At 51.7% G+C, this 24729-nt stretch overlaps 1 protein-coding gene across 1 annotated transcript in view; it reads right to left on the bottom strand.

Annotated features, from left to right (window-relative positions):
- Positions 1-37: 37 nt before the first annotated feature.
- MALRD1 (MAM and LDL receptor class A domain containing 1) overlaps positions 38-24729 on the bottom strand; it is a 58715-nt gene continuing 34023 nt past the window's right edge. The window contains exons 20-29 of the mRNA XM_061555839.1: positions 18777-18902; positions 17826-17987; positions 15719-15876; positions 14910-15111; positions 13054-13305; positions 11733-11799; positions 10959-11056; positions 10104-10194; positions 8375-8447; positions 38-7440 (exon numbers count right to left, since the gene is read on the bottom strand). Of these exons, the coding sequence (XP_061411823.1) occupies positions 7252-7440; positions 8375-8447; positions 10104-10194; positions 10959-11056; positions 11733-11799; positions 13054-13305; positions 14910-15111; positions 15719-15876; positions 17826-17987; positions 18777-18902 (1418 nt within the window). The 3' untranslated portion in view covers positions 38-7251. The remainder of the gene's footprint in view (positions 7441-8374; positions 8448-10103; positions 10195-10958; positions 11057-11732; positions 11800-13053; positions 13306-14909; positions 15112-15718; positions 15877-17825; positions 17988-18776; positions 18903-24729) is intronic.

Consider the following 24729-nt stretch of genomic DNA (forward strand, 5'->3'; position numbering starts at 1 on the left):
CAATTTGTGTATTTAACAGTTAATTTAATACGCGATATTCCTCTGCCTTACATTCATTACGGTTCTAGGCTTGTCCATAGCAGCGAGGGATTTCACACGTGACAAAGATGGGCAATGTTTTGCCATTACACCACTGGTTATCAAACGAAAGGGGGGGGGGGGCAGATTTTACGACGATTTTACATTTTAAATAATAGCCTTTCTCGAGCGACGTCTCACGCAACCGTGTCGGTCACGGGGGTTGTGTGACCACATTTCACCTCCTGATGCTCAGTGCGGGTCGGTGGAGGACGCAAACCCATGACAGATTGCAGACGTCACTCGCCCCTGATGTTCGTCGTGGCGGAGAATTGAACTCGGATGTCCCCAGCTTACCGCGCAGTGCATGAACCACCGTTGCCACCACCGCTCACCTCCTGTATTTATGTCAGGAACGGGCTTGCTCGGTTTCAGTGAATTATCTTGTGCATAGGCAAATGAGAATTAAGTGATGTTCATGATGTATTTTTGCAAATTGACTGATGTATTATTATAATTGCATTGCATGATACGCAAGCGCACACACACACACAGCGATATATTTAGCCCCGTGCTATCTTAAGCGATTTTAGCGAGCACCTATTAAAGTTGCCACTGCTCACAAGAGGGCCGGTGAGGTCAATACGAGCCCTCGGCTGCTATTGATCTCCAATGCTGATCACACAGTACCAGCTAAAGCACTCCTTTTGGGCTGAGTCGACTTAGCAGAGGTTCATGACAGCTGCAGTTGCCACGGACCACTATTACGAGCGGAGATGAAGCGAGCCTTGATAATCTGAAAGCATGGCCAATATCAAGATGTCATCAAGGCCAGCAAGAGGAGTTGGACAACTGTTCTGAGATAAGGAAACGTCGTTACGGGGCAATCCTTAAAACCCATTTTTTTTTTACAATTTCAACTGTGGGTACAGATTCGGCGCTTTAATTGATATTCTGGTAATCGTTGGTCGTCTCTAATTTTGCGAAAGTGCCATTGGATCTTAAATGCGCACTGTATAGAAAATAGCACGCCTTGAGAAATTCCCTACGAGAACATTGTATTCCAGCTGCAACCAAGAATTTATCCAATTTCGAGGCACATTTGCCAGCAGGCCACTCGCCCTAGAGTTAAAAAAAACACATAAAAAAACACGGAAATTATGAAATTAAATAATAATATGCATAAGCTCTCTGCTTGCAAACAGCTGGTGGTATTTTCGAAAAAACCACTGCAGCTCAGTATGAAACCCAAAATAAAGCATGGGGAGGGCTGGACGTAGGGGTACGGAGGAGCGAGTGTGGGCACTGGGCAGACCCCACCACGAACGGGAGAATGAAGATCGATTGTGAGCAGACCCAACCACGAATGGGAGAATGACGGCGCCACCACAAAACGTTTGAAAACCGCGAATGCTTCACCAGTATAAAGTCGCTTTGAAGTGGCCCATCGTCGGCACATGACAGACAGCCAGTGGCGACGGAGCGTACGCTTGAAACCACAGCCCCACACCCACCCCTCTGCAAGCTGTCCCTCTAACAAGGGTCCGGGGTTCCCGGCTCGCTTTAAAGCAGCCCAGATAATCGGCACTGTGGCGAGCCATGCGGCACGCACGCCCGCTCATCTCACGCCACCACCGCTCGCCAAATCCCATGACATTCGGAGAACACTGGAATTCTCGGCACAGAGTTTGCCGATTTGAAGCAGGCGCCGTTATGAAATGCTTGGGTCACAGAAGACTCCTTTGGTTGATGGATGGGAGAAAAGTAATTTACGCAGAGATTTATTTTTGTAAGATTAGTTATATATGTGTGTGTGGCGTTACCGACAATACTCTATAAAAGCAACATGCATAACATGTATTAGTACGTAGTGCTCGCCATAATGAGCGGGCTGTATGGTTTGAAAGGACCGCTCCTGCATGCAACATTTGCTGTTGAAAATACATTTCCTGCTGATGACCACCAAAGGGCTTGAAACCCGATCGAGAGAGAGAGAGTTTGGTTGTTTAAACAAATGAATGCTTATGAAATCGTTTATTCCATTCCAAAGTCATGGCACTGCAGCTCCGATTTTAATCGTGTGCTCGAAATCTGCTCAACATTTTAGTGCCAATGTTTTTTTTAGTTGTAGGTTACTTTTTTATTTTAGAGAGGGAACAGAATTACCACATCAGCTGTTTAGCGCGCCAATGGACCGAGCTGAATATTTAGTCCCCACCAGAAAAAAACTCGCCAAACAAACCCAGGCAGAGCAAACTTCCGGTGATAACCACCACGAATCACGTTTACGGATATTCTGGCTTAAAATGTAGAAGAAAAAAAATACTATTCACTCGGAATTAATCAAACATTCCTCCAAAAGATTTACAATCATAAAAAAAACAGACCACAGTACAGACTTCACTTGCAAAACCTTTCTCATTCTGCTCTGCTATACAGAATGCTGTACAACAATTAATAAAAGAGTTCGTGTGCGTATGTGCATGTGTGTGTGCTCGTTCACATCACTCGCCCCCACAGTCTGCTAAGGCTATACGAGGGGATATTTGTATATGTGTTGGCACAGTGGACACCTAGGTCTGTCCCGTGACCTCCTGCCGGCGACCCTTTGACCCATCACGTGGCCTCAAGGTGCACCGAGCCTGGAGAACGGTCGTTGTCGTTCTCGCAACTGCGCTACGAACCCAGCGGCCCGAGTTCCATTCTCACCCACGACCAATCACAGTGATATGTATTTGAACCAATCCTGGGCCTCCCCTAGGTCTACTTAAATGTGGACCTATTGTCGTGTGTAAACATCAAAGGGTGACTCCGGTGTACGTATCGTGCTGAGGCCACAACGCACCGGCGTGCGCTGCGTTGGCCTTCATAGGTGCTCGCCAACAGCGCCTACTTTCCCCAACAGTCCTATATTTCAAACACACAAACAGGGGTTTATTTGTTTGTTCTGCGGGGGGACACAACACGCGTCTGTCGCATCGCCTGTGCTGTAATTGTCAGCGTCACAAGACGCAGCAGCTGGGCCACGTCTGCTCGTTCACGCTTCTCCCCAACTGCGTTCAGTTGTCGCTTCGCTTGGGGGAGGAGGGGGGCGCCTGGCCTGCTACTCGTGGTTAATTTCCTCTCTCTCTCTCCTCCTGTCTGGACGCGAGTTGCCCCCACCTCTGCCCTTTGAATCTAACGACATACGGACGACAGGGGGCACGTGTTGTTGCACTCGCAAGACGCGGCATCCCCGGCGTCAAAAACAGCGCCGAGTAGGCGATCCGCCGCCTCGCTTCATATATCTGTCCATTCGCTTAAAAACAAGATTAAGGGGTTTCTCCTCCTCCCCCAACACCAACACAAACCATCGGCCCCCACGGCCTTCTGGAAGTGCGTGACTTTCGGCACCACTGATCCCGGTACAAGCAAAAACAACAAAAATATGGACTGAATCAATGCTGCTGGAATCACGGACTCCCAGAAGAGGCCGTGGAGCTGATGGGTTGTGTAAGAAACACTCTTATTACGAGGCAGATATATAAACGAGACGTATTCCCTGCTTACGCATGTTGTTGCCACGTATGTTCTACGTAATGACGCAAATTGAAATTGTTGGACGCCATCTGATATGGACATGCACTCTCTGTGCAAAATTACCTTACGGGTGGGGAACCCGAGTCGGGACGATGGACTTCTGGGAAAATAATGCTTGCGTCTCTCTGGGGGGAACACCCCAACCACTCTCCGCCGTTTCATCCTCGTCAGCGATGGAACGCGCCCGCGACTGGATGTGTGGACACCCAGTGACGTTATAAGGGACGGATGAGCTGCTGAAGATTGCTCCGTACAATGGGATTTAACTCTTCAACTTGGGCTGCCATGAGACGGCACGACGGGACCACTTCTACGGGGAAGTTCCAAGTTTACCTTTTTTATTTCTCTCTCTCTGGGTTTTTGTTCTCTCTCTGCCTGTATATTTAGTGTAATTTTTCTGTCTACACTCGTTTTTTATCGTTCTTAGTATGCTATTATTTAATTTATTATTTTATCTTTATACGTGACTTTACCGAAAAAAAACCAAAGAATAATTCCTGCAGTCACGAAAGCTCCAAAAATTAAGATGGGACCTTCCCTGTTTTGCGAGGTCATCTGAGCGGTGAAGTGCGGATGAACGCGGGTAAGATGATCAACTCCTCGTCACCGTGCAGTCGCTCTGAACATAACAGTAATCACAAGCTAAACAATTATTATTTTAGAAACTAAACAAGTTTTATTTCCCATAAATATGCTAAATTCCTCTTGATATGCAAATTCTTTTGTCGAAGCGCCCTTTCCCCCCCTTCCAACCCAGCTTATATATATACTCCAAGCTCGTGTGCTGTTTCATTCAGACGCTGTCTCCCCGACAGACCTGGTTTTCACCTGAGGACGGCTGCTTGCGTTGTGGCCGAAACGTCGTGAGAATTATTTTATTGTGTTTTATTTTTTATTATTTTATTACTTCCCTTCTACGTGACTTTACCGAAAGAACCAAGAAGATGAATCCCTGCAGTCACGAAAGCTTTAAATCAAAATTTTTACAGGTAAGGCCAACTGAGCTACATAGCTCTTTTCCAGAAGCGAGATGGCCACAAATGATAGCTCAACGAAGTGGCTTATCACGTGGACGCACGTTGAGTCTAAATGTGGAGGGGGGAAATCCGAAGGGCCCAGTGACAAATCCACGCGACCACGGTGAGAGAGAGACATGCAAACCACAAATATACAACAGGCGTCAGGGTTGGATCGAACCCACAACCTCCTCAATACCAGGCGAGGGAGTTAACATCTCACCACCGCGGTTTCAGAATATCGAGCCAATCGTTTCGAGGGCTGGTTCGCACGACTCGATGGTCCTATTTGCTGGGACGCGTGACTCTTGAGGTTCACGGCTGATCTCTGCCCGGAGAGTAGAATGCAAAGGAGACCACGCTGGTTGCAGCAATCGCTCGCTGCTCTTCTGTTTCGCATTAGGAGGCAGAGGCTCTGCATTCCGAATCATTACTTCCAGTGCTCGTGCACAGATCCAGATAAAAAAAGAGAGAGAACAGCTACAGAACTAAGTTTATTTAACGTCATTGCCTGTTGTGCCAATTTTTTGAAGAACTAAATAAATCAGAAATAAACGACACGCACTATACACATGTACCCCCGTATTATTCATTTGAACAGATTCCCATTGGTCGGGGAACATTGATGTCGTGTATGAGTAAAAAAACACACGTTTTTTTCATGACTTTAATTCGAGCATAAAACTGTTTCTTTTTTTGAATTAAAAACAAAATCACTGAATATAAACACTTTTCTTCTAAACAGTTGTTCCACTCATCTCCAGTGGGCCTTGCTCACATCTCAACTCCAGTGGGCCTCACTCACATCTCAACTCCAGTGGGCCTCACTCACATCTCAACTCCAGTGGGCCTCACTCACATCTCAACTCCAGTGGGCCTCACTCACATCTCAACTTCAGTGGGCCTCACTCACATCTCAACTCCAGTGGGCCTCACTCACATCTCAACTCCAGTGGGCCTCACTCACATCTCAACTCCAGTGGGACTCGCTCACATCTCAACTCCAGTGGGACTCACTCACATCTCAACTCCAGTGGGCCTCACTCACATCTCAACTCCAGTGGGCCTCCCTCACATCTCAACTCCAGTGGGCCTCGCTCACATCTCAACTCCAGTGGGCCTCACTCACATCTCAACTCCAGTGGGCCTCGCTCACATCTCAACTCCAGTGGGCCTCACTCACATCTCAACTCCAGTGGGACTCACTCACATCTCAGCTCCAGTGGGCCTCGCTCACATCTCAACTCCAGTGGGACTCACTCACATCTCAACTCCAGTGGGACTCACTCACATCTCAACTCCAGTGGGACTCACTCACATCTCAGCTCCAGTGGGCCTCGCTCACATCTCAACTCCAGTGGGACTCACTCACATCTCAACTCCAGTGGGCCTCACTCACATCTCAACTCCAGTGGGACTCACTCACATCTCAGCTCCAGTGGGACTCACTCACATCTCAACTCCGGTGGGACTCACTCACATCTCAACTCCAGTGGGCCTCACTCACATCTCAACTCCGGTGGGACTCACTCACATCTCAACTCCAGTGGGCCTCACTCTCATCTCAACTCCAGTGGGACTCACTCACATCTCAACTCCGGTGGGACTCACTCTCATCTCAACTCCAGTGGGACTCACTCACTTCTCAACTCCAGTGGGCCTCACTCTCATCTCAACTCCGGTGGGACTCACTCACATCTCAACTCCAGTGGGACTCACTCACTTCTCAACTCCAGTGGGACTCACTCACATCTCAACTCCGGTGGGACTCACTCACATCTCAACTCCAGTGGGCCTCACTCACATCTCAACTCCAGTGGGTCTCACTCACATCTCAACTCCAGTGGGCCTCACATCTCAACTCCAGTGGGACTCACTCACATCTCAGCTCAGTGGGTCTCACTCACATCTCGGCTCCAGTGGGCCTCACTCACATCTCAACTCCAGTGGGACTCACTCACATCTCAACTCCAGTGGGCCTCACTCACATCTCGGCTCCAGTGGGCCTCACTCACATCTCAACTCCAGTGGGCCTCACTCACATCTACACCCGCGATGGTCCCCTTCAACCCTACATCTGCGTGCGTGGTCTCGCAAAGGCGTGCCCGACCCCTTAACTTGACCCCAAACCTGACCCCTTAACATGATCACTTAACCTGACCGCTTAAACCGACCACTTAACCCGACCCCTTAACCTAACCCCTTCACCTGACCGTTTAACCTGACCACTTAACCAGACGCCTTAACCAGAGTGCTTAACCAGACACATAAACCCAACCCCTTAACCTGACTCCGAGGGTGGAGAGAAGACGAAGGGAGCACCGATGGCGCCAGGAAGACGCCTAATTGAGACGAGGGGTTGCCACCTCGGGGCTGCCAAGAGTACCAGGACGCAGCATGGAGAAGGAAAACATCTCACAACACCCGGAAGCATGAGAGGACTCAATGTAATGGGTGGTTCATTATTTCGCAAATGGCTCAAACAAAAAAAAACACAACCAAGGGACGTCATTAATACTGTCCCGGGAAGACTTCCACATTTCCCAGGACAGCAGCTACCTGAACCAAAAAAAAAACAAATTAAAAGAGGACGACCCTGGGAAAACTCGGATAAGGTGGCAACCGGACTCCTCCCCAGCTAGAGGTGGGACTCCCCGTGAGGCCACCCGACCTGGCGCAGCGTGCAAAGCTGCGCATAGCGGTCGGGACGCCCACGGGACGTCGCGGGCAGGCCCACGGGGACCGTGCCCACTGTCGGGTCCGAGTGGCGGCGATAGAGCGGGTTGCAGAAGGACGAGGGCTGCGTGCCGCGCCGCCGTGATCGGGCCTGCCGGAACAAAAATCAAACCGGACCGTCATGACGTTAGAATTCAAAGTCTGTGAAGCTTTTCGATTTAAAGCTTTCGTGACTGCAGGGATTCATCTTCTTGGTTCTTTCGGTAAAGTCACGTAGAAGGGAAGTAATAAAATAATAAAAATAAAACATAATAAAATAATTCTCACGACGTTTCGGCCACAACGCAAGCAGCCGTCCTCAGGTGAAGACCAGGTCTGTCGGGGAGACAGCGTCTGAATGGGTTCAGACGCTGTCTATTATTTTATCACTTCCCTTCTACGTGACTTTACCGAAAAAACCAAGAAGATGAGTCTGCGAACCGTCGAACGGGCACCTCGGGGAGAGCCGCGGCCCTGCCCCGCTGTGGTGGGGACCTATGCTGGACTGGGTGGAGGGGGTGAGGGGGGGAGGGAGGGCACTCACAGACCCGCCGAGGGCACGGCGCTGTCAACGTTGGAGAAGCTTTACGACAAAACGTCGGTAGCGAGACAAAGCGAGTGTCGACGCGGAGTGCTTTCTCGTCCATCATGCTGGGCAGCTCCGACCCCCACCCTCCCTGTTAATGCCGTGCTGACAGTTTCTGGGTTTTTGACCAGAAGGGGGATTTAGGGGGAGGGCTGAGCCTTCAGCGGAGGGCGGTGGGGGGGGGGCTCAGCCCCCATAAGTCCCCCCCCCCCCGACATTGTTGGGTAGCCGCTCACCCTCCCGACCGATCGACCCTCACAGTGGGCCATGCCCCCCCCCCCTGCCCCCCTCCCCCGCACGTTTTATAATCCTCGAATGCGCCATTGGGGAATCCACGTACTGACAGCGGCGAGGTCACTCGGTGGAGAACAAAATGTGAAGCACGCTGAATATGATTTTTAAAGAAACAGCTGACGCTGCGATTGCAACGCGTGGTGAAGTGCAGGAGAGTGTTGCTTACGAGTTTGGCGAGGTCTGACTTTGGCCAAGCGTCTGGTTTTATGATCGGGAAGGAATCATCGTCGAGTTTGGATCTGTACGCACACACGCACGCACGCACGCACGTGCACACAAGCACACACCAATGTACGGGCACGTACATGTGCACATGTACCCACATATGCACACAGTGTCTCAATAACGTATCATTTAAATATGTATTCCCATTACGTTTGTGACTGATATCTTAATTGCACACCTAAAAGTAATTGGTACTTTGTATCTGCATTGGAATTACCCAAGTGATTTGTGAGGCTGATGTGTTTTGCCCATCTCTCTAATATTGATACTATTTATCGTCTAGGAATGTTTTTTTGGATGGGGTTTTTTACATGTTTATCTCAATTATTTCGTTTATTTGGCATACATTACAGTACTTATTTCAACTGTGATGTGTTAATTGATGGTTGCTGTATACCTAATTCCCTTATTTAGGTGAAGCTTAAGTATTTCATCTTGATTTGAATATAGCGATTTTGGATTTCGCGGCACTTTCTAAGAACGTAATATCATAATTATTATACAGAAGACCCTTGAACATCGCATCAGCCGCATGCTGTAGCGGCTCCATATGGAGTAAACCACGTGCTACCCAGTTAAGGGTCACCATGAGCCACTGAGCTATCGTTATTATCGAGTCTCGAATCGCACGATACATGCATCAAATCACAAGTGTATTGTTGTACGTAATGGGGTTCACATGACCCCTGTAGCCACTAGATGCTGCTTGCTACATTACCTACCATGTAAAACATATATATAGTCACTAAAATATAAACAAAACTATTTGATTGTTGAATCGCACCACACGTTGTTGGGAAGCATGTGTCTATATTATAACATGATGAGCCACTTCGTTGGGCTATCATATGTGGCAGGGTCACTTCTGAAACATAAACTAATAGCCGAGTGGGCTTTACCTGGTAATATAAATAAGTAATATTTAAAACACTTTTTTTTAAACACGCTTTTATGAAATGTACTAGTAATGGCAGAACTCCACGACTCCAGGAAGTGGCCCCGAAGCTTGCCATAACTTAAGGGGCCATGGCCAAATACAGCCAACGTCAGTTGACCGTGGACAATTAGACCCAAGCCGAAACAAAACATATAAAAAAGAATGTAATTTTTTTTTTATGATGGAATATGGTATTGTCATCCGTATGACATAAGTATACCAAGTTTGCAGTCGATACCACATTGGGAAGTGGGTTAAAATTGAGTTACAAGATTTGAGGATACAACAACAACAGACAGAGTGAGTTAAAAGAAAGCGTGTAAAAATAGCTGAGTTTTATTTGTCCATATGTTTTAAAGTGATTTGTTTACCTCTCCCATACTTTGCACTACTGTTTGTTGTTGTAACGTTCTGACCCGCCCCTACTGGACATCTGTGAAAAAGAGCTTCATAGCTCATCGGATTTTCTTCCAGTATAAACACTGATTTCGATTCACAGGCACTAATTTCTCACCGAACATTTCCCAGGTGTCTTGAAAACTGGAGTAGTAGGCATGTGGCCAGTAGTCACAGCCGTAGTGATAGCGAGACTGGATGTGGTGTGTCCGGGAGGCGGCGGGGCAAAATCGTTTTATTTTCAGGACGCCCATCTGGCCGGATCCGGCTGCGACGTATCCCTGCTCATGAACTGATCATCTCTAACGAGGGAGGAGCGGAGTGCGGGCGGCCTCACAGTGTCTGCAGGCGACGCCGCTGCTGGATGAAGGCGGCGAGGAGCACGAGGGGCAGCAGCAGAGCCGCGGCGATCACCACGGCGGCCCACACTGCACCAACGACACCACACAAAGATCCCCTGTGGAGCCTCAACTGACCTTTTGGGGCGAGCGCTGTCAGTGAGCAACTACGAAGGCCGGCACGGCACACGAGGGAGTGGGTGGCCGGCACCACGCCCGGCCAACTTTGTCTCCGCCGTGGCGACGTTTACACACCACGCCAGGTACTCATTTCAGGCTGAGTCGACCTAGGGGAGGCCCAGGACCGGTTCAGATTATTGTCACCGGTGTTGGTGGCCATGAGCGGGAATCGAACTCGGGTCGCCAGGTGCGCAGCGCGGTATAAGAGTCATCTCTGGCGTATCTCTAAAAGGACCCCAATCATTTCTCAAAGGACCCCCCCATCATCGATCCTTTCCACCCCCCCGAATAAGCAAATGCCCCCACCCCCCCGTAGAACAAACGGGAAGGTGGAGCGTCGCACGGTAGCGACGCAGGACGCAGGGCCCATTGGTGGCCATGGTCTTTCGGCGTCATTTGGTCCAACACCACGTGAGACTAGGCTCTAAAGTGTCTCGGGTGTGGACCAATCAATTTCAAGGACAGTGCATACATTATCAGAGTTATGTTTTTTGTTTGCATTCCGACTGCAGGTATTGTGGTCAATGCAAACATGACTCCTTGTAAAAAAAAAGTGTCATTTTTGTTGCCAGATAAAAGGGTAAAAAACTAATTATCATATTTTGCTACTGGCAAATGAGGTTCTAATGGTGTCACACGCGGTCTCAGCTACCGCCACCGTCCGCTCTGCCGACCTTCGATGGAGTACGCGGGGTTCTGGCGGGAAGGTCTGACCGAGGGGTGCACCGCGTCCGGAAGCAGGCAGTGCGCTCCCTGCCATCCTTGCGCGCAACTGACGTGGGAGGAGCGGGAGACAAAAACGCGCGGGGAAATACGACCTTGAATATTGAGTCGTTCTCAGAGGTCGCAAACGGGTTTTGATTCCTTACCCGTACCCGGCCGCACCAGGGTCGCAAATGGGTACCCGTACCCGTACCCGGCCGGGAAAGGGTAGCCGTTCCCTACCCGTACCCGTACCCTATCCGAAATGAGTGACAAACGGTTACTCACCAGTGACTCACGGCCTACCCGTACCCGGCCGCACCAGGGTCGCAAACGGGTACCTGTACCTGTACCTGGCCGGGTACGGGTAGCCGGGTATCGGGTAGGGTACGGGTATCGGGTACCCGGTTGCGACCTCTGGTCGTTCTCTTTCAAATAAATACCATATTCTCCAGATCATGACCCGCTTCAGACCCTGTGTTTTAAAGCATGAGGTTAGGGGTGCGTCTTATATTCTGTTGGGTTGCGTGCGCATGTGTGTGCATGTGTGTGCATGTGTGCGCATGTGTGTGCATGTGTGTGCATGTGTGCGCATGTGTGTGCATGTGCGCCCTGATTTCAATTACTTTATTGATAACCGAGCACGAGTTGGGGTGCGGCTCTAATTTGTAGAATACGGTACATGGGATGGGCATTAATGTTGATAAACGTGTCCTCCACGGTGCACTGCTGGCAGATATACGCACCGGCATATTCCAGTTGTTCCGTTCAAAACGCAGACTCCCTCGTTCCTGCAGTCCACGTCCCAACACCCTGGCGGTCATCACAGCACGCGGTTCGGGTTAAGAGCAGGAACAGGCGGACCGTACTGAACGCACAGCGGCGTGCGCAACATGTCTCTGTGTGTGTGCCACACAGAACTCTCCAACATGGCAACGGAGATCGAGGCGGTCCCAGAGACGGGTGGGAGACCGTGTTTTGTGTTCAGCTTGTTGTCCTTCTCCCGCACCTCCAATTAGCACGGTTGGCGATGTATGGTGCGAAAGAAGTTCAACATACACACATACATACAGACTGGTAAGAGACCAGTGGGAGACCGGTGGGACATTGGTGGGACACTGGTGGGAGACTTAATAGGTGCCCGCTAACAACAATTGCTGCAGCGATCTCTTAAAGGCTACACGGCCAACACGGGGGATCTTTGTCTTTGCAAACATGACTCCTTGTAAAAAAAGGTGTCAGTTTTGTTGCCAGATAAAAGGTAAAAAAAACAATTATCACAATTATCATCTTTGTTTGGTCACAGCAGACTGCCACTCCACGTGTGGCTGCTTCATACGGGCACTGTAGTTTGTATTTTTTTTTTACGAGGATGTAAACAGCGAGTGCACAATTGGGCTGGAAACACAGCGGCGGGTGGCGGGTGTGTTGGGAATTGTGCTTTAGAAGTAAAGGAAAAGAAAGATTGGACGATGATCGTGATACGCGGATGATGATGAATGAATGATGATAGTGGACGGATATACTTGATGATCACAGAATTAGATTATTTATGTACACTGGAGGAATCCGATAAGCTATGAAGCTCTTTTTACAGATGTCCAGTAGAGGCGGGTAAGAACGTTACAACAGCAATTAAAGGGAAACAAATCAATTAAAACATATATACACAAATAAAACTAAACTATATAGCAGTCATGGCATTACACAAAGTAAAAAAACGACACTAGAATGTTTTAATTTGACCTGGCCACAAATGATAGCTCAACGAAGTGACTCATCATCACGTGGACAATTATAGCAGCCAAATACTCTAAACGCATGCTTCTAAATGTGGAGGGAAAAACCGGAGGACCAGGAGAAAAATCCACGCGGCCACGGGGAGAGAGCCACCGCAAACTCCAAATACACAGGTGTTATGGTCAGGACTGAACTCACGACCTCCTCTATACCAGGCGAGGTATTTAACATCTCAACACTGTGGCGCCCTGATGGTGCCAACCCCAACATGAAAACTGGACATCCAGGCCCGAGCAGAACCACCACCACGACGACAATGGCACTCACAGCAGTCCAACGCGTCCCCTTGGCCGACGAGGCAGTCGGCCGCGTCGTAACAAATGGGGGCCGCGGGGGCGCAGGAGTCGTTCCCGCACAGGAACGTGGACGGGGGGCAACCCGTGTCCAGGCTCGGCGTGGGGCAGCGCTCCTCGTCGCTGCCCCCGGGGCAGTCCTCCCGCCCGTCGCACACCAGCTCCGAGGGCAGGCACATGCGCTGGTGCTCGCCGCACCAGTACCAGTTGTCAGGGCACATCGCGCCTGCACGCGGGCGCACGCGCGCAAGTGGGATAATGCACGTAGATAGATAATGACAAAAGATCCGCCGTACGGCTGTAACAGAGAGTTGGGGCAAGTGATGTGAGCGACCGCCGATGAGGTCCGGTACAGCTCGCGTGCCGTGCCCAGCCGCCCTTGTCTTCCCGAGTTGGCCATGAGTGAGGATTGAACTCACTAGCGCAGGGCGCTAACCACTGTGCCACCGCTCCTCACATACATGCACGCACAAATTCCGATTCCCCGTGTAGCCTACACAGGCGCTTGCTGTTTGCGCGCACCTATTCAGATCGGCACGGTGCACGTGCGGCTAGCACCACACCCGGCCGCCTTACAGTATACAAGGTACTCATTTTAGGCTGAGTCGACCTAGGTGAAGCCCAAGACGGGTTCAGATATTCGTCACTGACGTTAGCCGTGGGTGGGAATAGGACAAGCAAAGAGAAAGATCCCCCATATAGCCTGAACAGACTTTTGGGGCAAGCGGTGTTAGCGAGCACCTATGAAGGCCGGCAAGGCACATGAGGGGCGTTCGCCACATACACGGCACGAAATTGCACAAATTGGACCGGCGTAGAGCGAGGGAAACCTGCTCCTATATTGCGCCATGAAGACGAACAAAAAACTTTCCGAAGGTGATCACGAGTTTGCGACAGACTCGGCGGCAGTCAGGGGTGGGTCTCGCACAGATTTATCGCGGGCGTCAGTGGGGAAGCGAGAATGATGAGAGCGTGGAGGGAGCAGGGCACTGGGTGGAGTTTGGTAGCAGCGCGCGTAAGCAATGGAACCTATTCCGCGTCCACCCCCCCCGTGCTCCGAACCTTCCTGCCACGTGAACGGAACAGTCGGCACAGGCACACACTTGCGTCGTTCTGCACCTTGAAACCAATGTGAATTTAATATTTGTTTTCAGATGAGAAAAATTCATCCGCAAATGACTCAATTGGGATCTACATAGCCACCAGCACCTCCCCCTCCCACCACTACCCCCCCCTGCCACACTGCGGAAACTTGGCAGGACCCTCCTGAAAAAAGTCATGAGACTCTGTGAGGTTTTCTTGTAGGGCAAACAAGCGTGATGCTCATAATAATCATGGCGTTCTGTATGTTGGCTCTGCAGCAGCAGTGAGTGGCTCGCAAATTGCAAGTTTGCCATTTCAAGCTCTGGTTGGGGGGGTCGACTCAAATCAACATCTCCCGGGGGGTCGATAAAAATGAACGTGCCATAGGGATGAAGAATTTCGACAACTGGTTCAGGGTTGTAAACAGCAGATTAGCACCGCTTCAAAACTCATTTGAGCAGGAATTCACTCCGACTTGTTTTTGTATTTACTAGCAACGCTCACGTCCTTTGGACGTGACCATCGGTCCGTCCTTCCCTCTAGCCAACCAGCCGGCCAGCCAGCAGAAACTTTCTTTGTAACATAGTGTGATGCGAGGGACCGCTGCCGCGGTGCCGTGATTAGCACGATGGACTCGCGGTCCGGAGGTCGCTGGCTCGTTCACCAAACCTCTCATGCCGAATTATACGGAGTTTGGAAAGACGTTGGTGGAGCGGGCCCGCCGGCGACGGTGGTTTCACGGCATACCCGTGAGGTTGCACGACGGCGTGAAGGAGACGTCGTCCAGGGCGATGGAGACCGGCTGCTCGCTGCCCGTCTCCGCCTCGAAGACGGCGCGGAAGGGCACCGAGTGCGACACCTCGATGTTGGCGTACTTCCACTGCGTGCCCATGTCCCCCCGCGCCACGAACATGAGGATGGGCGCGCCGCTCTCGCCCTGGCTGTAAACCTGCACGTCGCACACACCACCGCGTCACACCACCACGTCACACACACACACGTCACACCAACAACAGCAAGAACCGCCATTCGCCACTAAGTGACGGTGACGTCACCACGACGCTTGTGCCTGGCACACGTCACACTACCGCGTCACACACACACACGTCACACCACCACGTCACACACACGCGCGCGTCACACCACCACGTCACACCACCGCGTCACACCACCATGTCACACACACACGCGTCACACCACCACGTCACACCACCACGTCACATATGTACGCGTCACACCACCACGTGACACCACCACGTCACACACACACACATCACACACACCACCACGTCACACCACCGCATCACACACACACACACGTCACACCACCACGTCACACACACGCGTCACACCACCACGTAGCACACACACACGTCACACCACCACGTCACACACACATGCGTCACACCACCACGTCACACACACATGTGCTTCACACCACGGCGTCGCACACACTCTTGAGCTCAGCAGTGATAACTTTGCTCGTGTCCGGTTGCCATGCGGGTGCTGTGCGGTTGCTCTGAGGTTGCCGTGCGGTTTGCCACGCAGGGGCTCACCCTCAGGGCGGCCTTGTGCCCAGAGCCCGACATGAAGAACCAGAAGCGCAGGCGGCACAGGCCGAAGGACGCGGGGAAGACGGCGGGCGCCACAAGGCCGGCGCGCTGGCCCACGCTGCGCCCCGCCGTGTCCACTCGCAGGAAGCCACCGCTCAAGTCTGCCGACCATACGTCGTCGTCGTAATCGTCAGCATCGTCAATCGTCGTCATCATCCACCAATCATCAAAATCTATAATCTGTCAAACATCATCAATTAATCATCATCATCCCCACCATCATCTATCTATCATCATATTTCAGTCATCATCAATCATCAGCATCATCATCATCTACCAATCACCAGCATCATTATCATCATCATCATCTATCAATCATTATCATAATCATCATCATCATCCATAATCTATTAATCATCATCATCATTTATCAATCATCGTCATCTTCATCGTCCATCAATCATCACCATCATCATCTATTAATCATCGTCATTGTCGATGAGCAGCCACGCTCAATCCACTGCTGGATGACCACCTCCCCGCACCGTGCGAGTCGTAGGGATCGTGTCTACCACATTTCCCGCCGGCCAGCGAGGGCCGGGGTGAGGGCCGACGAATACGTGGAGCACAGCACAGCACAACAAACTCATGTTTCCTCACTGTCCCTATGCCGCTCACTCCCGTGGCCCCGTGCCAGCTCACGATGCCCGCTCTGTGCACGGTGGCCACCCATCATCCAAGCACTCTCCAGCAGGCTCAAACCACGGCTGAGCTTTTGGGGGATTTTGGTCAGAGGCTCTACCGTCCTGTTCCATTTTATTCGACTGCGCTACCAAGGCGGAGAAGCTTCCCAACCTGGAGCTCTCGTGGCGCAGAGCTAGGCCCTGCGTCGAAGAGAACAGGCCCGCGGGAAGTGGATATGACAGAACTGCTTCCGGGAGCCCTCTCAAAGCCACCTCTCTCTCATCCATGCCGCTTCTCCTCGCTTGGCGCCGCTGCGGAGAAATGTTCGTCGCATGGCAGATCAGACCTGCGTTTTGGTAAAGGGAGCTGGGATTGAATCCAAGTTGAGTGACGTGCCAAGTTCAAAGTGACGGGTTTTTTTTGTGCAATCAACTTACTCGGATTAAAAGCCAGGACGTTTTCGAGTTACGATACTCGGGGAGGCTGGAGGGTAATTTGGAACTGTAATAAAAAAAATACTGGGGTTTACTGCCATTCAGTATGACTCTGCAGCATCAGAAATGTCACCTGATGGGACCTCAGCAGCGGTTCTGTGATATCCCCTTCAGCGGGCTGTTCTCTAACATATCTAGTGATTCACTCCCCTCTCTCTGTGAGTGCCGATAGCTACATTGGAAAAAAACACATTTCAAAAAGACTAAATATTGCTTTGTTTCTATTGAAAACGCAAGTTCAAGAACCGGCACATCAAGGCGGCATAAATGAACGTGAAGTTATAGTGTGAGCGAAGGATAACATCAGGGAATTAGACTGCAGGGATTGAATTCCACGTCTACGAATTTCTGTGATAAGCTTTTCAGACTTTATAATCCTTGTTTTCGCAAAAATAAGGAAGCCACGCTTCATTTGTGACATTGGTCTGTGTTACCCGGTGTGAGTCAGAACGTTCCCAGGACGTGGTCGTGACACGCGGTCTGATGACTCATCCACCTCGTGCACCAAGGCACTCTCACGACGCTATGACTGAAGAACCCAACGTTGTTGTTGTTGTTGTTGCAACAAACAGCGCTTCGTAGCCCATTGGATTCCTCCAGTCTAAATACAAATGGTGGTTCTGATACATACGAATAAAAACACTTTCCGTTTGCTCTCAATCCTGCGGGTCTGTCCACTGACACGAAGCGGAGCTCTGCTGCCTGTGGGAGGCTTCAAAGGAAGAGTCCCCTTCTGCCCGATGACCTTCACGCCGCACGCGGTGACGTTCCATCCCCTCTCGACGCTCCGTGGGCCGCCTGTCCTGGCTGCGGGGTCGACCGCGCTCGTCCGCCGGGCAGTGACTTTAGCGACGACTTGACCGCGTGGCACTCTAAGAAACAACGAAGACCCCCCACCCGCCCCCCCTGCCCCGCCCCCCCTCTCGTCTCACTGGGAGTATGGTCTTCGGTTGGACCCGATCCGTGCGAAACGCCGCGTGGCTCCAGTACCCAGGTGAAGTCGCTATCCTCCTCCCTGTTCCTCCAGCCGCACCACACATCGTTCGCCTCCTCGCCTCCACGCTCGTTGAAGTCGCAGCTGCCGGCAACGCTCACTGACGGCCACGAGAGACAGGGGCGGAGGGTGAGCGCGGCCACACGACATTTTCGCGCTCTCTCGCACGTGCCGGTGGAGCTTCTTCGGGAAACTGAGGCTCGTGGAGCGAAACGTCGGACGTCGCGCCGAACGCCACACGGTTACGACCCGAACACAGTGTTAATTCAGACGCTGAGGATAAGTTCCTAAAAAATTGCGTAACAGAGAATGAAAGCGCAACGAAGTGGATTATCATCGCGTGGAGATTTACAGCCACCAAACACCCAAAAATTACTGAACTTTCCCCCTGATGGGCGCTTTCTGTCGCCACCAACGTCGGCAGAAAGTATTTCCCTGGCGGGCAAATCGCACAGGGGCTTCAGATTAGCGCTTGAATGGCGATCGACTCATCGCATCCTCTCGGGCAGCGGTGGTGGTGGTGGTGGTGGTGGCGGCAGTGGTGGCGGTGGTGGCGGTGGTGGCAGCGGTGGCGGCGGTGGTGGCGGTGGTGGTGGTGGCGGTGGTGGCGGTGGCGGTGGTGGCGGTGGGCGGTGGTGGTGGCGGTGGTGGTGGCGGTGGTGGCGGTGGCGGCGGCGGTGGCGGTGGTGGCGGTGGTGGCGGTGCTGGTGGTGGTGGCGGTGGCGGTGCTGGCGGTGGTGGCGGTGGTGGTGGTGGCGGTGGTGGTGGTGGTGGCGGTGGTGGCGGCGGTGGTGGCGGTGGTGGCGTTGCTGGCGGTGGTGGCACCAATTGGCTGATTCGCGCGCCGACAAGGCCGCAGGCATCACGCGGCCGGGAGAGCGCGTCTCACCGCAGTCCACCTCGTCCGAGTTGTCACCGCAGTCGTCCTTGTAGTCGCAGGTGATGCGTGGCTCGACGCACTGCCCGTTGGCGCAGTGGAAGTCGGTGCTCAGCAGGCACGAGCCCGCGCCGTCCTCTGTTAGGACGGCAGTGCAACGCAGCCATCGTTATTTACCACCTTCTTCCTTATCACCACAGTCATCATTATCACCACCTTCATCATTGGCACCACCTTCATCATTATCACCACAGTCATCATTATCACCACCTTCATCATTATCACCACCTTCATCATTATCACCACCTTCATCATTATCACCAGCTTCATCATTATCACCACCTTCATCATTATCACCACCGGTATCATCGACATCATCGGCATCAGCATCTTCAGTATCAACGTCATGAGCAGCACCATCATCAGCACCAACAGCATCAACATCGGCATCGGCATCATCAGTATCATCGGCCATGATCAATCCACCGCTGGATGAAGGCCTCCCAACCCCAAGCCATCGCGATCTCTCACGATCCTCTAATGGAGCAATCCGTCTAGCACCTGCGCACGAGCAAATGTTAATGATCGTTCCATCTCTGCAATGGACGTCATTGTGTATGCATGTGTGCGTGTCTTTGTGTGCATTCGCGTGCGCATGTGCAAGGTTGTGCGTGTGCAGGGAGCGGGAGTGTGGTGGTTAGCGCGCTGCGCTCCGAGCCTGGCGGCACGATTACGATTCCCACTCACACCCAACAACACTAGTGACGAATATGTGACCTGGTCCTGGGCCTCCCCTAGGTCGACTCAGACTCAAATGAGTACTTGGTGCGATGGGTAAACATCGCCACTCGGGAGACAAAGGCAACTGGGAATTGTGCTGGCCACCCACCCCCTCGTGTGCTCGCTAACAGCACTTGTCCCAACAGTCTGTAAGGTCGCACTCATCACATGCAAAGTGCTTGCCATAAATGAGCCACAATACTTTGCTGATCTAATCATGGAGCATAAACCATCATGCAAACTCCGGTCATCCTCACAAAGATGGTCACTGCGTCGCCCACTTTCAGATGCGCTTCTGCTGCTGTCCGGAAACCCTCTTCCTTTCGATACTAGAAAGCAACTCGAGCCAAACACTTGTAAATAATGAAGATTGAAAACTAATTTCTTAAAAAACTGCTTTTAGTGCTCAGTTTGTTGTCCTTCCCCCGCACCTCTGATTATTCCAACACACATACGTGAGCACCGCCGAGGCTATACGGGGGATCTTTGTCATTGTGCGTGTGTTTCGTGTGTAAATCTGCAGCGCGTGTGAAGTTTGGCTCGATCGCGCCCTGCGTTGTGTAAGATTTCTGACGCCCGACAACCGAGCCTGGCCCCTCCGCTGCCATCATCGCCACGCACGGCACAACGCACGTGACCCTGTCATCGTTCCGAGCAGCGCGCGTGAAACCGAGCGCGCAGACACACACACGTGGAACGCGCCAGCATGGACAGCTGAAACAAATAAACGTCCAGCACAAATTTATAAACAAGCGTCAGCTGACACGGAGCGCTGCTCTGTGAGAGCGGCTCTCACCTCGTGCCAAGCCTCCCCCCCGCCCCCACCCCCGTCCACCAAAGACAAAGATCCCCCGTATAGCCTGCACATGCTGTTGGGGCAAGTGCTGTTCGCGAGCTCATATGAAGGTTGGCACGGCACACGAGGGGGGTAGGTGGCCAGCACCACGCCTTTGTCTCCCCAGTGGCGATGTTGACACATCGCACCAGGCACACGTTTGAGGCTGAGTAGATCTAGGGGAGGCCCAGGACCGGTTCAAATAACCGTCACTGGTATTGGCCGTGAGCGGGAATCGAACTCGCTCCCCCCGGGGGTTGATAGCGAGGCGCGCTTACCACCGCACCCCCACCACCGCACCCCCACCATCGCACCCCCACCACCGCACCCCCACCACCAAACCACCACCAAACCACCACCACCCGCCTCCGCCCACATCCTTGCCTCCCGCGTTTCAAACCAAAAAATAGATCCATCTCTACCAAACTCGCCGAGCGGAAGCGGGAGATGAGGAGGAGGCGCTCTGTGTGGAGCGGGGGGGGGGGGGGGGCACTGTGGGGGTTCGTGCCAGCGTGGTGGGGGGCTGGGGGGAGAGTTTCTCGCTCTGTTGAAATCCGACCGGGGGGGAAGGGGGGGGGGATTTGGGGATTTAGTAAAAAAAAAACAAGGCTCCAGTCCCAGAGCCAATGGCAATACGGATCCAGAGCGAGAGAGAGATATCTTTTTAATATATCAACGCTTACGTTTTGCATGGACAGGTGCGACTAATTCTAGGGGGAGGGGGGCACAAGTGGCGTAGCGGGGCTGGCACTAGGGACAAGTTGGTGAATCAACAACTGCCTGCTGCTCCATGTAAACTGGCAGCCTGGGTCCTCCTCCGTCCCATTTTGGGCTCCGGCACAGTTGCACCGCCTGCACACTCGACAGTGACGCCACCGGTGAACACGAAGCAGCTTTGTGGCTCGCCACGCTCTGAACTTTCAGGACTCGTGGATTAAGGGCTTTGAACTCTGAGTGAGGTTTTGAGTCTTGGAGGAATTAACTCTCCCAATTTTGACACTTTTGTGAGTAAAATGTTAGCAAGCGGATCTAGAATTGAACAGTAACATGAAGACCTTTTCATTTAGAATACATATCTTGCGATGTTTAGTGTTCACTCGTGGGGGCATGCGTTAGCGAGGGCCTTAACTTTCATAACCGCAGCTGGTTTGAACAAGTGTGCTGGACAAAAAAACGTCCCAAATACCGTGTCATTAAAAACATGTGACAACGCTTTTCAATGAGGAACTTAACACCAAAAAAATAGTTTTGTTTATATATAAAAGAGAAAAAACTAATTCTGCAACAATGGGCATGATCCAGTGACCCCTCACAGGCCCCGAGGTGCCACGTGACTGTTGCCTCACCTCGCACGCTCCGGGTTTTTATTTTTCCGCTGTGCGCACACTCGAGCCGGGCAATCAAACCGCTCCGCCGTTGCCACGCAGCCCACTTCAGAACCAGGTAAGGCCAACTGAGCCGTCAGCGTCTTTTTCAGAAGCGGACGGGCTGTCACAAATAATAGCTCAACGAAGTGGCTCATCACGTGGAAATGTATAGCAGCCAAATCATCGAAACGATGTACATGCATGTTGATTTTAAATGTGGTGGGAAAAACCAGAGGATCCGGAGGAAAAAAATCCACATGACCACGGGGAGCGAGACATGCAAATTCCAAACATACAGCAGGCATCAAGAGTCGGGGTCAAACCCCTGACCTCCTGCATACCAGGCGAAGAAAATAACATCTCACCAATGCATCGCCATGATACGGACACAGTACCATGTAGCGCATGTCGAGGGCTCTTGAGATCTCATGCTGCGACGTGAGAGAATGCAGTGGAAGACTGTCAGTTCGACCGATGAGCCAGCACCCACCAAATCACACCAATCACTCCCTCACTGGTCGTCGGTTGCCCACGTACCACTCCTCTATCGCTTCTGTTCCCATGAAACTTCGCTAATCGAAGCCTTCGCTCGAGGTGAGGCCTCGGGCTAGCAGGCTTGACTGTCGCGTCTCATCCAAACTCTGTTCGACCACCACACTGCAGGTATGCAACAACGCACTCGGCTCACTCACCACACTGCAGGTCACAACGACCCTCTTTCCGCTTCTTCCTTCGCTTCGCTCCACTGTTGCATACACCTCCAGACTGTTGGTGCAGGTGCTGTTAGCGAGCAGCACCTACGAAGGCCGGCATGGCGCACGAGGGGGTGGGGTGGCCAGCACTACGTCTGGCCACATTTGTCTGCCTAGTGGCGATGTTTACACACAGCACTGGGTACTCATTTGAGGCTGAGTAGACCTATGAGCGAGCCAGGACTCGCGGTGAGCGGGAATCGAACTCGCGTCGCTGGGATCGTAGCGCGGCACGCTAACCACTGCGCCACCGCTCACAGCCTTGTGGTTCTTTAGATATTGGCATTTCCAATAAAGCGAATACAGTACCGAAAAAAAAGAAATCCAGACGAACCAGTGCAACTCCCATACAGGGTCCATCCACAGAAACATGTGTGGATTTGGCAGGAAAATAAATACACACGCAGAAGAGTTTTTTTTCTTCAAAATAAACCCCCACTAAATGGTCCAATGCACAGGGCGAGCGTGCACTGTGGACGTGTTTACGAACACCAAAGCTGTCGTGTTGCAAAAAACAATAATCCCTCGGAACACGCGTTTAGTGTGAGGTAGAGGCGCAGGCCCTGCAATTGCCACTGCTGGTGGAAGGGCCTCTCCTGCTCAGAGGGTGTATTTTGAAGAGAAGAAGAGGTTGGAGTACCAGTAACTTTTCCCCGTCGTGATCCGCCGATCGGCGAACCAGAGTGAGTCCATTCGTACCGGGCTGGGTGTACAGAGGCCCACCGAGTGGGGAATTAAGAAACTCGCCACCGTTGTGTCGACGACTGCGCGTCGGGAGATGGAATCGAATCGTCGGCCACTAGATTGGATGTCCAGTGCGCTGACGATCAGGCTATGGCAGCGTTCATGAATATAGTCTCGGTAAAAGGGCGCCGTGGTGGCGAGATGTTAACGACCTCGACTGGTGTACAGGAGGTCGTGGGTTCGATTCCGACTCTGACAACTGCTGTATATTTGAACTTTGCGGTGCCTCTCTCTCCGTGGTTGCGTGGATTTTTCTCCGAGTCATCCGATTGTTCCCTCCACATTTAGAATCAACATCACGCGTTCACAGTATTTGTCTGTTGTAAATTTACACACGATGACAGGCCACTTCGTTGAGCTATCATTTGTGGCCGGGTCGTTTCTGAAAAAGGTGCTACGGAGCTCAATGGGCCTTACCTGGTAAACTTAAATGTAGTGCATCGTGTTTTTTTAATTTAAGTAATTATCAAAAGAATTGTCTAGCGACATCCTGGAGGCTACGCTGAAACCATGGACGCAACGCGACGAAAAACTGGAAGCCAGCTGTGACCATCGAAGGATTTCGAAGAAAAAAAAACTGGAATAACGACGACAGATCGCGGTGAAGCATGGGGAGAGGGGAGAGGGGAGAAGAGGCTTTGGATTCGTTCAAAGGGAAGATCACCCAGGGTGAGGTTTGACGGCCGATTTTTAAAGTACAAGGAGTGCAAGTGATTAGCTGGGACCCTGAGGGGTGGCGAGAGACACCACAGAGATAATACCACAGAGATAACACCACAGAGATATCACCACAGATATAACACCACAGAGATATCACCACAGAGCTGTGGAAGGAGCAGCTGAGCCATGGAAGTGTGCATCTTGAGATTCCAAAGTGCTGATGGGACACGAAGGACAGACTCATATTCAAGTACGGCGAGGGGCGGCGCAATCCCGGCGAGGCCTTCATCCAGCAGTGGAGAGGGAATGGCTCGCGATGACAATGTTGATGAGTGCCACAAATGAACCACAATACCGTATTGATCTCGTCAAGAAGCGTAAATGATCACGCGAGCTCCGATCATTCTTGCAGCAGCGGCTTCTGGCTGGCCATCGAACGGACGGTCACTGCATCGCACGCTTTCAGATGGCCTCCTACGGCTGTCTGGAACGCTCTTCGTTCCGATTTTAAGAAGTCATTGTCAGCTGTGCAGTTTTAAATCTAGATCGAAAGCTGATTTATTTAGAACTGCATTTTGCTGTTTAGTTTGTTGTCCTTCCCCCACACCTCCCATTAGCCACCGTTGGCTACGTACGGTGATGCGAAAGAAGTTCAACGTACATGACGATGATGACGAATGTCACGTTGAAAGCTACGGTCGTTTTTCACCTCGCTGTTGCTTGGACAGTGAACACAACCTAGCTATGTTTTTTATGGTTGCATTGGCAGAAAAAAACCCCAAATCTCTTCTTCATGAATACGGGCTCACGCTGCCAAAGTACAAGTG

This window comes from Lethenteron reissneri, chromosome 21 (assembly GCF_015708825.2).
Source record: "Lethenteron reissneri isolate LAM-NWPU_2019-01 chromosome 21, ASM1570882v1, whole genome shotgun sequence".
Lineage (NCBI taxonomy): Eukaryota > Metazoa > Chordata > Hyperoartia > Petromyzontiformes > Petromyzontidae > Lethenteron > Lethenteron reissneri.